Below are 13,952 nucleotides of genomic sequence, written 5' to 3' on the forward strand. Positions count from 1 at the left end.
TCGAGCTGCACGTACATGCTGTGTTTGATGAATTGAGAGTGGTTTTGCTGGAGAAGGCAGTATGGTTCTGTATGGTGGCCAACATGGGAGTCCTTGGGAATCAAAAAGGATCTTCTTCAAATCTCAGTTATTAATATTTCCTGGGTCATTTTGGGCCAGTCACTTGAATTCCCTGGGCCTCAGCTTCCCCATCTGTGTAAAGGGGCTAATAATATCTAATTGGAAATTGTTGTGACCATAGATGTACAGTATCTGAAGCAGACACTCGATTAGTGATAATTCTCTCACACTGCTTCAGGTTAATGGGAAGTGAGATTCAATGGTGTTAAGTGTTCACAGACTCGATGTTTACTGTAAGACTTTTGTATTAGTCACTTATGTGTAACCAATTATTTCAAATGGAGTAGCTTCAAACCATAAACATAAATAACCTTATAGTTTTTCTGGATCTGAGCTGCGGGCCAGGGCTGTGGTGTCATCTGAAGGCATGACTGGGGGAAGTTCTGCCCCCAAGCTCACCTGTGCGGTTGTTGGCTTGGTTCAGTTTTTTGTGGGATGTTCGATTGAGGGCCTTAATTCCTCACTGATTGTTGGCTGGAGGCCTTTGCAATTTCTTGCCACTTGAGCCTTTCCATGGGGCAGTGCACAACATGAAGACTGGAGAGAGAGAAAGCGAGCTGCATAGTGAATCACCCTGAAAGTTGGGGGACTAAAACAACAATAAACATTTATTATCTCTGGAGGTTTCTGTGGACCAGGAATTTGGGAGTGGCTGGGTGGTTCCAGCTTAGGATTTCTCCCCAAGACTATGGTCATATGAAGGCTTGACTGGAGCTGGGGGCTCCACTTTTAAGATGGTTCATTCCAATGGCTGACAAGTTGGCAGGGAGCTCAGTTCCTCCCGCTGTGGGCCTACCCACAGGGCTGCTCCAATGTCTTCACCAATGGTGGCTGGCTTTCCCCAGAACAAGGGATCTAAGGTAGCAAGAAAGAAACTGCTGTTCTTTGTGACCCAGCCTTGGAAGTTACCCAATGTGTCTTCCACAATATCCATTGGTCACAAAGGTTGGCTCCATTCAGTGTGGGAGGGGACCACACAAAAATACGAATACCAGAAGGCAAGTATTGTTGAGAGCCACGTTGGAGACTGGCTGCCACAGTCATATGGACCACAACCACAGCTACCTTTTCTTGAGGTTACTATGTTCAAGTACTGGGCCAAAGACTTTACATACATGATCTCATTTAATCCTGACAGCAACCCTAAGATCCAGATGTTCTTAATATCCTCATTTTACAGATAAAGGAAACTAAGGCTCAGAGAGGCTCAAAACTTGCCCAAGGTCTCAGAGCAAGTGTGTGGCAAGTGAAAAGAACACTGGAGCACATCTCAGACAGACCTGTGCTCAAGTTCAGCTTTGTGCTAGTTTTACCGGTGGTGTTACTGGGGCTGCTGTGAGAAGTAAGTGAGAAAATGTATGGGAACTACAGAGTGTTATACCAAAGACCACAGAGACAAAATTCTTTCTTCCCTCCTTCAGCAATGGGAGGCCATGCCAGAGCACACATCCAAGGTCAGAGTGTCTCACTTTTGGTAAATAAGGGACATAAAGCACTCTGGTTTTGATTTTCATAAAACCAACCATAAAAAGGACTTGAGACTGGCTCTCTGAGACCTGAACGATTAGCATTGGAACCTATCACATTTTCTGAAAATTGAGTGCCCTGTGTTTTTTGATGGAATTCTAAAAGAATTGGGAAGTAGGAGCGTAATAAAGTATAGTAAATGGTTTCATCTCCTGCCCAGCTTATACGGTGAGGTGGTTCGGAGTGAGTCAGTATAAAAACAACAACTGGAGTTAAAGAAGGTTTTATATTTGTCCAAATGATTTTAAGGACATTGATATATTTAGAAGTGTGTGTGTGTGTGTGTGTGTGTGAGAGAGAGAGAGAGAGAGAGAGAGAGAGAGAGAGAGAGAGAGAGACACAAACACATGGAGTAAGCCAGGCACACTAAATCATTCCCTGAATGGAAGTTCATGTGCCCAAAGGAACTTAAGGAAACAAGAACAATAGCACTGGATCAGGTCCATTGTCATTCCATATTCCTAATATTTGGGGGCAAATGAACAGCTGAAGAAGAAATTACTTGCCTTCTTGGGTGTCATTATCAAAGGCCAGGGGCCTTCCCCAAACATGTTTCCTGGAAAAATGTACATATCCACGTACACCTGAAATTTTGTATAAAATGTTAAGGGCTTTAAAAAACTCCCCAAAGCCCATGGATGGCCTCCCTCGCATTCATGGATCCCAGGACCAAAAAACTCTGAACGCTAAAATCTTTGGGAGAATTTATTTGCATTTTTTATACTTGACAAACTACTTGGTAACATGGAACTTGCTAAACTTTCCTACATCACATCACCTTTTCTCATTACCTTGAACAGTCATTGGTATTTTTAACTTTTGGCCTGATCCACTTTAGCGTTCATGTTTCCAGACTAGAGCAGACAATTAAAAAGTAAAGACACTGAATCTCAGCATCCTTGAGGTTTTCTCCAGGGCATCCCCTCTGCAGCCTCCCTCACATATCCTCCAGGCAACCACACCTTCCTGACACCTGCAAACAGGTACAATTTATATATAGTAAAATTCATCCATTTTACGGATGCAGTTCTATACGTTTTGACATGTCTAAAGTGTAGCCATTGCGATAATCAAGATGCAGAACAGTTCCACTGCCCCCCCAAATTTCCCTTGTGCTCCTTTGCACCCACCCCCCTCCCCCAGGCCCAGACTCTGGTAACTACTGATCAGATTTTGGTCCCTATAGTTCTGCTTCCCTCCTCCCCCCCATGTCTGATAAAGAGAATCATATAGAATCTGGCCTTTGGGGCCAGATTCTTTCTCTTAGCGTGCTTCTGAGATTCATTCATGTTGTATTAGATAATTATAGCACAATGTGTTTATCCATTCACCAGTTAATGGATATGAGTTATTTCCAGTTTTTGGCAATTCTTTTTTGCATCAATTTTTTTTTGGCGGGGGTGGGGGTGGGTGGGGTGGCGTGGAGTGGAAAATTGTCTTTTCATTCTTCCCCATTTAAATCCTTGGGGAATTTTCACCAGTGCAGTTTTAGAGTCCCAAATGCATTGGAGCAGCTGTTCTCTTTGCATTGGAGCATCTGCCTTTGCACCTACTTTCCTTTTCTGCAAATTGAGGCCCAAACGTTCCACTGGTCTTTTCCGCAAGGTAGACAAGATCCAGGTGAAATAACTCACGCGGCCAATGCTGTGTACCTGGAAGGCGTTAGTCTCCCTACTGCTCGTGTTGTTCACTGACCCTCAGCCTCCGGATCGCCTAGAAATTTGTTAGAAAAGCAGAATTTCAGGCCCCACCCCACACCTACTGAGTCAGGGAGCATTTGAACAAGAGCCCCCAGTGTTTCGGATGCCTATTCAAGTTTGAGAAGCACTGGTCCTATTCCACTCTTGCTACTAAAAATAAAACACGTATTTTCTCATAGTATTTGGCCCCTTTTTCCAACTTTTTCTATCCCCCTCTGGAGTAAATTTGTTGTTGACTAAAGAACTCAAGTTTGGGGCTGGGGAGTGAGAGAACACCGCATCCTTGGACGATGGAGGAGCAAAGGGAGGATGAAAGGGGCAAGAGAAGGCTGAGAACAGAGGTCGGGTTGTTGGGAGATCTTCGCAGCCAGAGAGGCGAGGCGGCGAGAGGCCGAAAGGGTCGGACCCCCCAAGTCCCCTCGACGGCTTCTCCAAGCCCGGACACCCGGGGCAGGACGCGGGCGGGGGCGCTCCGCCCGGACGCTTGCAAAACTTCACGGAGCGGGGCCGGGTTGGGCCTGGCAGGGGCGGGCGGGGCGGAGGGCGGAGGGACAGCGAGTGGGCGTGGCCAGCGTGGCGAGGGGCGGGGTCAGCGCCGAGGCCGCGGGGGCTGCGACGGCGCCGGGCAGCGGGAGCGGCGGCCGCGCCATGTGGCTGCTGGGGCCGCTGTGCCTGCTGCTGAGCAGCGGTGCGGGTGAGTTGGGGGGCGTCCAGCGAACTTAGTGCGGGACGCGGGGCACAGCGGCCGGGCTGCGACCGCGTCCCCTCCCCACGATCGGGCTGCGTCTCCCGGTGCGGGTGTGCACGGAGGGCGGACCCCGGCGCCGGGCTGGCCGGGACCCCGGCGAGGGGCCGCGGTGGGGTGCGCGCCGTCCTATTGTGTGGGCGTGCGCGCCGGCTTCTGCTGTGTTGTGTGTGCGCGGGCGGGGCTTTGTGTGTAGCCTGGCTCTGGGGAGCCCGGCAGCTGCCCCGATTGGGCGTAGCTCGAGTGAGTCTGTCTGTGTGTTGTGTGTTGCGGACAGGAGGAGGGCAGGGGGAGAGGCGACAACTCTTCCCACACCCCATCTTCCCAGACGCCGGGGTGCTCGGTGCTGCGCTGGCCTCCCCAGGGCCTCTGCCCGGGTCTCCGGGGTGCACCCTCGGGCCTCACTTTCCTCACCTGGGACGGGTCGTATCTCCGCTTCCTGCCACTCCTCCCTGGATTGTGGTTGGGGCGAAGAGAGATGAAGGAGGGTCGGACCTGGGCATTACGACTCTTTGCCACTGGTCCTGAGAGCAGTACATTTATTTGTCATCCGATCACCCCCACTCGCCCCTCAGTGGGCGCCCTGACTGGCGAGCTGCCCTGGGAAAGGACCTGGGCTTCCTCTGGCGGCCCTTTGAACCTGGCATCACCGTAGCGAGTGCATCCTGAAGTCCTGAGGAGCCGCGAGCCTTCTTTCCCTCCCAGACAGCGTGCTGTTCCCAGGAACTTTTCTGCTGATGTGGGCACGCTCAGAATTACAGCCCGAGAACCCTTCCTCCTCTGTCCCTGCCTGCCCGCCACAGCTGTCAGCTGCCCCCCCCCCCCCCCGCCCCTTGACCCCCTGATGTTTATTTCTGGGCAGCTAATGCCTAGAAAGTGGGTGACAGGGCCCAGTGAACTTCAATCAGCAGAAGCTTGCTTGCCTGACGTTTGTGCCATCTACATATCTAATGTATGCCTGATTTTCCAAAATGCTCCTAGCTGTTTGCTGTGGAAGTGTCTTTGGTGGTATGTTTGTTGGGGAAGTTAAGGCTCACTTCATTCTCAGCTCCGCCCCTTCCCCTGGACCCCTCCTCCTGCGCCCTCCACCAAGTGTGCTTTTTGAAAGAGAAATCTCCTTCCTTGAAGTTCCTGGTCCTAGCCATCCTCAGAATCCACTGGGATCCCCCCTCCCCACCTATGACATCATCCCCACTCCTCTGAGACTCAGTTTTGATGTGTGTGGATTTGCTGTGGTTTCCGGTGAGAGTGGAATGCTGGTGGCTGCTGTGGATTTTTAATCTGGTCTGGGTCAGAGTGCTCTGTTTCTCCTGAACTATTGGGCCACCCCAAGGAGAGAGTTCCAAGGGGGTATTGGCAGCCACCTGTTGGTGTGAATGATTATTTGGAAGCAGAACGGGCAGATCTCCAAGGTATCTCAGACAGAAGACCTGCCTAGATTCACGCTCTCGATTTGCATGGAGTGTCCCACGATAACACCCAAGTAGGACAGTCTGGAAGCTGGCGCTTGTGTGTGTCCTCAGGGAGCTGCTTGTGGCTCAGTGGAAACTATTTTTTGCATTTTCCAGTTGGCCCTGGTTGCTTTGTTGAGTCCCCCTCTCTGTAAAAATAGCTGTCAAGTTAATTTTGTCCTTCTCTGGTCAGTGCTGGTTATTTAACATGTGTGTACATATAAAATAAGGCTCAAATAAATAAAATAGTTATAGTGGGGAGGGAGGTATGAGGGGTCACAACAGAACTGCCTAATTGTCCCAGGTGGTGGTTTTCCAGCATCTGTGGTGATTGAGCCTGTGTGGCTTTGAATCACCTTTACAGTTGCTGGTTTAGAAACCTCTAGGCAGATTGGGTTATGTGCATGTTTCATGTTGCATTAAGCATCTCTTTTTAGCATGGACTCTACTTTGACCTGAAGTGTTACCAGAAACAGAACTGGTCATTTTTCCTGATGCCGGCCTGGTGCCCCGAACCCCCAGCCCATAGAGATGCCTGAGTTATTCAGTTTGGGACTCATAGCAGGACCGGAGACCCTACCCTGTATCCCATATCTTACCCCTTGATCCTCTCCTGGGAAGTTGAAACAAAGGAGTTGTATAAACCAGTACTTCAGATTTCAGTCTCCCTTTGATAGTCTGTGAAGAAGCCTGGCGTCAAAGTTGAGCCCTAGTCTGAGTTCCGGATCCATGAAGGCCACTGACATTCCTAGAGCAGTTTGGAGGCCTTTGTTATTCAGGAACCTTCTCAGACACCTTCATGTTTTTTTTTTCTTCTTTTGTTTTTATTGTTTGTGTTAGGAAAGTGAAGCATTGATTTTTGGCTGTTATTATTTTTTAATGTATCCTGTGAGAAAGACTCAGCCCATCTGATGTCCAGTTTTCCTTCACGTGGTGGGTTTAATTTAAGTGCGTGGATGGTGAGGCAAGTCCCAATGGTGGTCATGCCCGGCGGGTGGTCAGTCTTCTCACTTCCGCCAGCTCAGCTGTGCTTAGACTCCCTGACTTTCTCTCTCTGTCTGTGAAAAGGCTCAATACTCTCTGTGTGTACTCCAAGGAGTGTGGGTATTGACCTTTTCTCTTGGAAAGATCTGCATAATGGTGTCAGCGGGTGGATTTTATTATTATATTTTACTAGCTGAGTAGCTGCATGCAGCCCAGCCCAGGTAGATGAGACTGTGTGCGCTGCAGTACAAAAAAAACACACCTTGTTGCTTTTCATCTTCAAAGAGCTTCAAAGATGGTTCCCTACAGGGATATGAGGTCTTCTTTTCCTGAACAGCCCAGTTTGGCCATTTACCTTGGGATTAGTGGGGGAGGGCCAGTGGGGGAGGGCCAGGGATGTGAGTAGTGAGAGCAGGAGGAGATGTTCTGGGCCTCCAAGACTGGTTCAGACACCTTTTTGCCAAAGCCACCAGGGTAACTTGAAAGTGGGCTTGTATCATCACGTTTGTAAAACAGTTTAGAGAATTTTGGGGATTAGGAAAGTTAATAATCAAATAATCTCTTAGTAAAGACGTGGCCTTTATAACCTTGCCTGTTTGCATCGGGGTGTGGAACAAAGGGAACCCAGTATTTGTGGAACATCTTTGTATGAGATGCTTTGGCCGCCACTTTAAACACATGATCTTGCTGAATTTGGCCAATGATACCGTGTGGCAGGAAGTCATTTTATGGTCCATGAGAGAGCATGCACACACACGGGGTGCCAGACTGAGGACTGAAGTCCGGATTCTAACTCAAGTTTCTCTTGGCTCCCAACCTGGGCTTTTCCCGCTGCTTCCAGGCATCCTGCACAGGCTCCCTGCCTTTCCTCCCACATGCTTTTTGTGAATTAACGGTCAATGGGATTGTTTCCATAACCCCTCCACCCCCATCCCAATCTGTTCACTTTGTGGTCACAGCTCTGAACTTACTCAGCAGTAAATACATAAAATAAATCTCAATCCTCTAGGAAAAGACGGAGCTTTTCAGAAGAGCACTGGGCCTCTTGCTGTGTGCATGGTGGGGACACTTGGAGGGAAGAGGCCACAGGCCACCACCATCGGATTTCTTGACCCGAGTTGTAGTTACGTGGGGGTTTGTTTTCATTCACTTTTATATTTCATGTTTATATTTCCCCCTTATAGGTTTATTATATTTTCCAATTAAAAAAATAAAAGACAGTATATGCCATGGATGTGACTTAGAGTGATGGAACTGTTTTTAGCTATGAGATAGCCCCAGGGACAAATTTGGTTTTGGTTGTGGGGTTTTCTTGTGTTCTCTTTCCCTCTTTCTTTCTCTCTTTGGAATATTTTGGAAATGCTTGGGCCATCCTAATAGTACAGCTTTTTTTTTGCCAGTGCCTCTCTACCTGACAACCCAGGAGATTTTTGAGATGGGTATTTCTCTCTCTCTCTCTCTCTCTTTCTCTCTCTCTCTGCCTTTTTTTCAGTGTAATTGTTGTAAAATGTTTTACTATCTTGGATGCTGAGGAGTGGCCTTAAAAATGTTGCTGGGAGAGCAGCCAGGTACTTTGAAGATGCACATTTGCTTGTCACGCCCCTTGCCTGATGTTTAATGTTACTTCCCAGAAGAAGTGGGCTCCAGTGGCAGGGTAACTGCTCAGTCAGAGGGGTGGCAAATGTTTATTTCAGGCAGGATGGTTAGGGCTTCTGGAAATGGTTGCCAGGATGGGTTCGTCTAGTGTAGGGTTTTTCTCAACCTCAGTATCAATGTTCAGTGATACTGACATTTTCACTGTGATAGTAATACTGTGATATCACCTCAGTGATACTGACATTTTCATCTGGATAGTACTTTGGGGTGTGTGTGTGTGTGGGGGGGGATGCTGTTCTGCCATTGTAGAATATTTAACAGCTTCACTGGTTCTAGATGCCAGTACCAGCCTCCCCATTCCGCCCCCCACCCCGCCCGTCCCCCAATTCTGACAACCATAAATGTCTCAAGATGTTATCAAATGCCCCTTGAGGGAAAAATCACCCTCTGTTAAGAAACCCAGTTTAGAACCCTTGCCCCAGTGTGAGCAGCCCCCTCACTATGCACCTTGAGCATCACTACTATTCATCCTAAAAATGCCTTCCAGATGCAGTGAGTGAGAATCGCATCCTCCTCCCAAGTGGCCTTTCAGCCATCAGGTTTCTGCAGCCCCACAAGTTCAATGTGAAGATACATTCTTAGCTAGAAATGCCCTCAGCACTGACCCTTTCCCTCTTGCTTCCCCTTGTGTCATAGTGAGAACTTCTGGCGTTTTAGACTGTAGATTTATTTGAGTTTTGTTAAAGGGAGAGGCATGCTGAGAAAGCAGGTAAGAGGGAGGTGGTAGCCGACACCAAAAGCCACCTGGTTCCCTGAATGTTAAACTTGGGAAGTTCATTGGCCCCGGGAGGTAAGGGAGAAGCTGCCTGAACATTTGTCTTAGGAGTCCTGTGTTGAAATCTTAACCCTGGAAGGCCCCCTTCCTCCCCTCTACAGAGCACTTATTGTTCCTTTCAGCTCCCCTTTCCCTCCCAGAATTCCGGTTTTCCTTCCCATCAAAGGGCTTTACAACTTGAGTCAGTTCTGCAGGTGGTGGGGAATACCATCTCTCTACCAGTGTCTGAGAAATTTTCATCTTCGACTTTTTTCTTCTGGTCTTCTAAAAGTTATGCTCTGTGTTGCTTTATAAACTTGGATTCTCTAAGATATTTTGCCTTTCAGCTGTTGTCTTTTGTTCGGTGCCCAGCCTTCCTTGAGTTTTTTCACTTCTCTCCGCAGACTAGCAGTGTACATTGTCTGCTGCTGTCTTCTTTTGTGCGTGAGTTTGCAGGAAGAAAGGTGGCACCAAGAAGATGGATGGTAGGCTTGCATGGGAGAAGTGCCCATTTCTTAGATCATCCGGCATATGTGCCTCAAATTGCACCTTTTTCACAGAACCATCTTCAGTGAGGAGCTCTAGCTTCCCAAGTATGCGAATATGATTTTCCGTTTTGTCTTTGGGTAACTACACGTTCTCCTCAGAGCTTGATTCGGCTGTTCATGTGCTCTGGTTCCAGCTGTGCCGCACCCAGGCACTGGGCTGTGCGCTATGGGTGCAAAGCCTGCGTAAACTGGTCCTTTGCTCTTGAATGACCACATGATCCCTTGATGGAGATGGGGTTGTTTACCTTCTTTCATTATCTGGGCAGGGTGGAGGCACCCCCTCACCCCCCGCAAGTGCTATCTCGGAGGCATTCCTAAATGTGAGACACACTGATGGGTCCATGACCTTGATGGGATCACAGGCTTGGGCAAACATGGATTCCCCGTCTTTGGGGATGTTTGATGGATGGGTCACTCTTGAACAGGTTTCAGAGGTGATGACATACGTCCTAGCTTACTTCTCCAGCTTTCCAGATAGAATGTTGGGGTATGTATATTGGTGCTCTAAGACTCTTGTAGCTGCTCTTTGTAGGCCTCTGAGATTTGAACAAGACGTTTCTTCTGTGGCTTGTGTGGAACGCCCTTCTTTATCTTACAGTCTGTGTCTGTCTGTCTTTCCTCTTTTAGTCCTGAATCCTACTAGATTGTAAACTCCTTGAGCGTTGGGATCATATGTTAAATGTTTATGTCATATTTCTTATATCTTGCAGTGTCTAGGAGTGCAGTAATGGCTACCACTCGTTGACGGTTTGCTCTGTTTGGCAGGGTGCCAATACTGTACATGTATTATTTTGTTGTAATCTTGAAATAAAAACAGTACAAAAGTAATACATTGAATACATGCTCATTATAAAAATTTCAAACAAAATAGAAGTAATGACAGATAAACATCAAAACCTTCCTTCACCTTCCATTAAAGGGAAGATTTTAATGTTTATCTGTCATTGCCTCTATTTCTTTTCCCTTTTCTAAATTACTGTTAACTGTCTAGTATATATCAGTGTAGCCCTAATACAGATTTATACCCATGCACGCACACACAGTTTAATGAGCTCAGACCTGTTTATATGTGTAGGTTCTTGACTTGAGTTTTGTAGTTAAATACAGCATTTCATCCGTTCTGCTCTGAGCCTCATGAGTTGGTCACATGTGCCTCCCCTTTCGTGTCGACAGTTGGGCAATTCCGAAGCTTTTGGCATATCTCACAATCCCTCATGTGGCGTTGTTCAGTTCATGAATGGCACCCTTCTTGCCTCTGTTTCAGAAGCAAAATGCAATATAGTTTCAGCTCTCTGTGTCTTCCTCCCTCAAGGCCTTGGAAGCGCTTGGCTCTTGCTTTGCAAGAAAATACGGAACTGCAGTCATTCTTCCAGTGACAGATATTTGCTTCACCGTTTACCAGATTTATGCTGTTTCCTTGCCTTCTTGTGTACACAATAATTTTTCATTTCAATGCCAAATTTTAGTGTCATGTGTTAGAAGACATTCTCCATAGCAGGTCAATCTAACCTCTGCAATGCCAACAATGCCCAGAACTTGATGGAAGTGATGACACATGAATGGCCATGGCCAAGTTCACCCAGTCACTGTCCACGACCAAGAAATCATGGCTTCTGCCTGCCCTGTGTTGTCATAAAACGCTGTTGGCTCTTGGGCACATCAGAGATGTTACAATAGCAAAGGTACCGTGTTTCCCGGAAAATAAGACCGGGTCTTATATTAAGGTTTGTTCTAAAAGATGCATTAGGGCTTATGTTCAGGGGATGTCATCCTGAAAAATCATTCTAGGGCTTATTTTACGGTTAGGTCTTATTTCCGGGGAAGCGCGGTATGTGTCTTCTTGACCATCTTTCTTTGAGTTCTTAAATATCTACCCATTCTTTTCAAAACATCTTCTGGTATATGTACATGCTCTAATTTATTTAATGCTTCCTCTGCTGACAAATCTTATTTCATTTTCGTAGCAGTTTATTCAGGTAGGTAATAATGTTCTGCCATGTTATAGATGAGGCAACTACAAGGTTAAGTGATTTCTTTTAAGCCCTCAGCTAATAAGGTGGTTTCAGAATTGGCATGTAGGACTGCACAACTGAAACCTGTGCTCCTAACCGCTGCCTCTACCGCTTCGGCATAGAATGTCTGCTGGAAGGAGGAAGTACACTTCCTCGCTTGTGTGCGAGAGTTCCATCCATCCGTAGTCATGTCAGTATTGACTTCACATGTATCCTCTTGGATAGAATGGTCTGTCAGAGAGCCATTGGAGTGGGGGACATCCTGAATTGATTTTATTCAAGTGGCCTGTCTTTGGCAATTAAAACACATGATCTGCCATATCTCCCTGTGGAGAACTCGTCATTAGAGGCATTTTAACTGGCCTTTGCAGAGGCTTGATTTATTAAAAGAAATAATAACAACAGTAAACAAATTATTTCAGCACCTTGAGACTTGCCTTTGAGGATACTAATGATAGAAAATTTGTCTTCCCCTTTGATGGGAATATTTTGTTGGAATACCAACCAAAAGAAATTTATTTATTTTTGTCAGTACTTGCCTCAAATAGTGCTGGGTGCCAACTAGGAGGATCTACTGTTTAAACAGTCTAGGCATAAGTTTTCAAGATGAAAATAATAGTGCTGATTATACTGCTTCATCTAAAAAGATAAATGGAAGGTTTTTCTTACTTTCTGATCCTGAGCTTAAGCTTGTATGGTTCCCATATGAGAGAACTTTTTCTGCACTGATTGTGGAAGGTGAAATGTGAATGTCCTGCTCTTGAAAGAAGCTGGAAATAACTTGTCCAGTCTTGTTAACTGGAACCAAGGGGCTGTTGTGGGCAGTAAGTCGAGCCTCGTGAGAAAGTAATGCTACAGGTCTGTAAAGTGTTAAAAACATAGGTAGACCAGAGTGAGCCTCAGGATTCCAAACACTCACTCTCAGGTTCTCCCCCCAAAACGGGTCTCTCCTTTTAATGGTCATTGTGATATGAGAAGACTAAATTGGGTTGAATACGCTGGTGCCCATATCCAACTGTAATTTTTGACAGACAAATAGTGCAGTGTGAAGCCAAGGGTTGTCTCTGGCCTGGAACGGAGGCTTCAGCGAGGGAGGGCAATGATTTAGCTTACTCTGGAACAGGCTCCAGCAACTGGAGGGACGTGGAATTTATGAATAGCTTGATTTAGAAGACTTGCAAACCCAAGGTGCCAGTGTTCCACCTGGGACATTTGTGTGTCTGTTGGCAAAGAGCAATGAAAGCATAAAGAGTGTTTAATTTTACTGCGTTAAAAAATCCCTTTTCGTTATTATAAGGCCCAGTGAGGTTAGCTCTGGGGCTATCAGAAGTGTGTTGTCTTTGATGGCATTGCTGGAACATTTTCCTTCAGCTTTAGCCTTGAATCAGAGCAGTGTTCTCAGGAGTCATGAAACTAATTGGACATGGCTGAAAAATGAGCCCTAGTCACACTTGTAGCTCCACAGTCAGTTTTTAAAAAAAGGCTCTCCATTGGTTTGGAAAGTTCTAAATTTAACTTGTTTTTTATTATAAAAATAAAATGGGGGAGTTTGGGGATGATAGAATATTGATTAGCAGCGTGGGTTGTTTCACCAGAAAAAAAATAGAATTCATCAGAAAATATTTGAAGCCATAAAAAATTGACAATGCTAAGAGAAGCCAGAACAGAACTGAACAAGGGGTTTCCAAAACAGACTTTATAAAAACATAGGCCTACGTTAAAGAGTATATTAGTAGCAATGAAGCCCAGCTGGCAGGGGCCTGGAGAAGCTAGACTGAAAGAGTTGCAGCTAACTACTGTAAAAGTGATAAAGTTGGAAAGAATGACTTGCATCAGGAGTATTCTGTATCAATGAAAGATAGAACTCACCTTGTAAATGTTACAGAGAAACTATAAATGTGAGCAGAACCTATGGAGGCCAGCAGTGATCCAGAAGGGGGAAGATTTAACATGCCCAAAGTTCATTGATGTTGCCCAGGTAGATGGCAGTGACCCTACAAGAAAAACTAACAGATGTGGAAAATGTAATAAGGATGTTCAGTGTTTTGAATAATAAACATAGCAGAGGAATTGGAGATGCTTGGGTATTGGAGTATGTATCCAGGGAAAAGAACACTGTCCGGCATCGAGAAGGACAATATCAGGATCGTCTGAAAGTACCCATAAAGTGTGATTCGGCAGCACTCCTGAACAGAGAAAAGAACTCTTCCTTTCTTGTGTGGTTAAAGTTCCATGAAGCAGGATGGAGTCTGTCATGTCCTTTGATGTCTACCTTATTTGCTGTTATATTCCAGCACCTGAGTCAGTGCTTGGCATGGTGTCAATCATACAATAGGATTTCCTGTAAGTTATCTAGAACAAATGGAGCTGATCACTAAAGATATGTGACTGTGACTTTGAAGAAGAGAAGGAATTGAGGGAAGAATGAAATTTACTGGCGAAGCCACCTTTGCCC

At 46.2% G+C, this 13,952-nt stretch overlaps 1 protein-coding gene across 2 annotated transcripts in view; it reads left to right on the top strand.

Moving 5' to 3' along the window:
- Window positions 1-3,906: 3,906 nt before the first annotated feature.
- Window positions 3,907-13,952, top strand: part of LDLRAD3 (low density lipoprotein receptor class A domain containing 3) — a 217,440-nt gene continuing 207,394 nt past the window's right edge. Inside the window, exon 1 of one of the 2 annotated variants that reach the window (XM_019738499.2) lies at window positions 3,907-4,041. In XM_019738499.2, coding sequence (XP_019594058.2) covers window positions 3,996-4,041 — 46 coding nt within the window. In that variant the 5' untranslated portion in view covers window positions 3,907-3,995. The remainder of the gene's footprint in view (window positions 4,042-13,952) is intronic. The other variant, XM_074336214.1, reaches the window with a different exon arrangement.

Source organism: Rhinolophus sinicus, linkage group LG06, assembly GCF_036562045.2.
Source record: "Rhinolophus sinicus isolate RSC01 linkage group LG06, ASM3656204v1, whole genome shotgun sequence".
NCBI classification, from domain to species: Eukaryota; Metazoa; Chordata; class Mammalia; order Chiroptera; family Rhinolophidae; genus Rhinolophus; species Rhinolophus sinicus.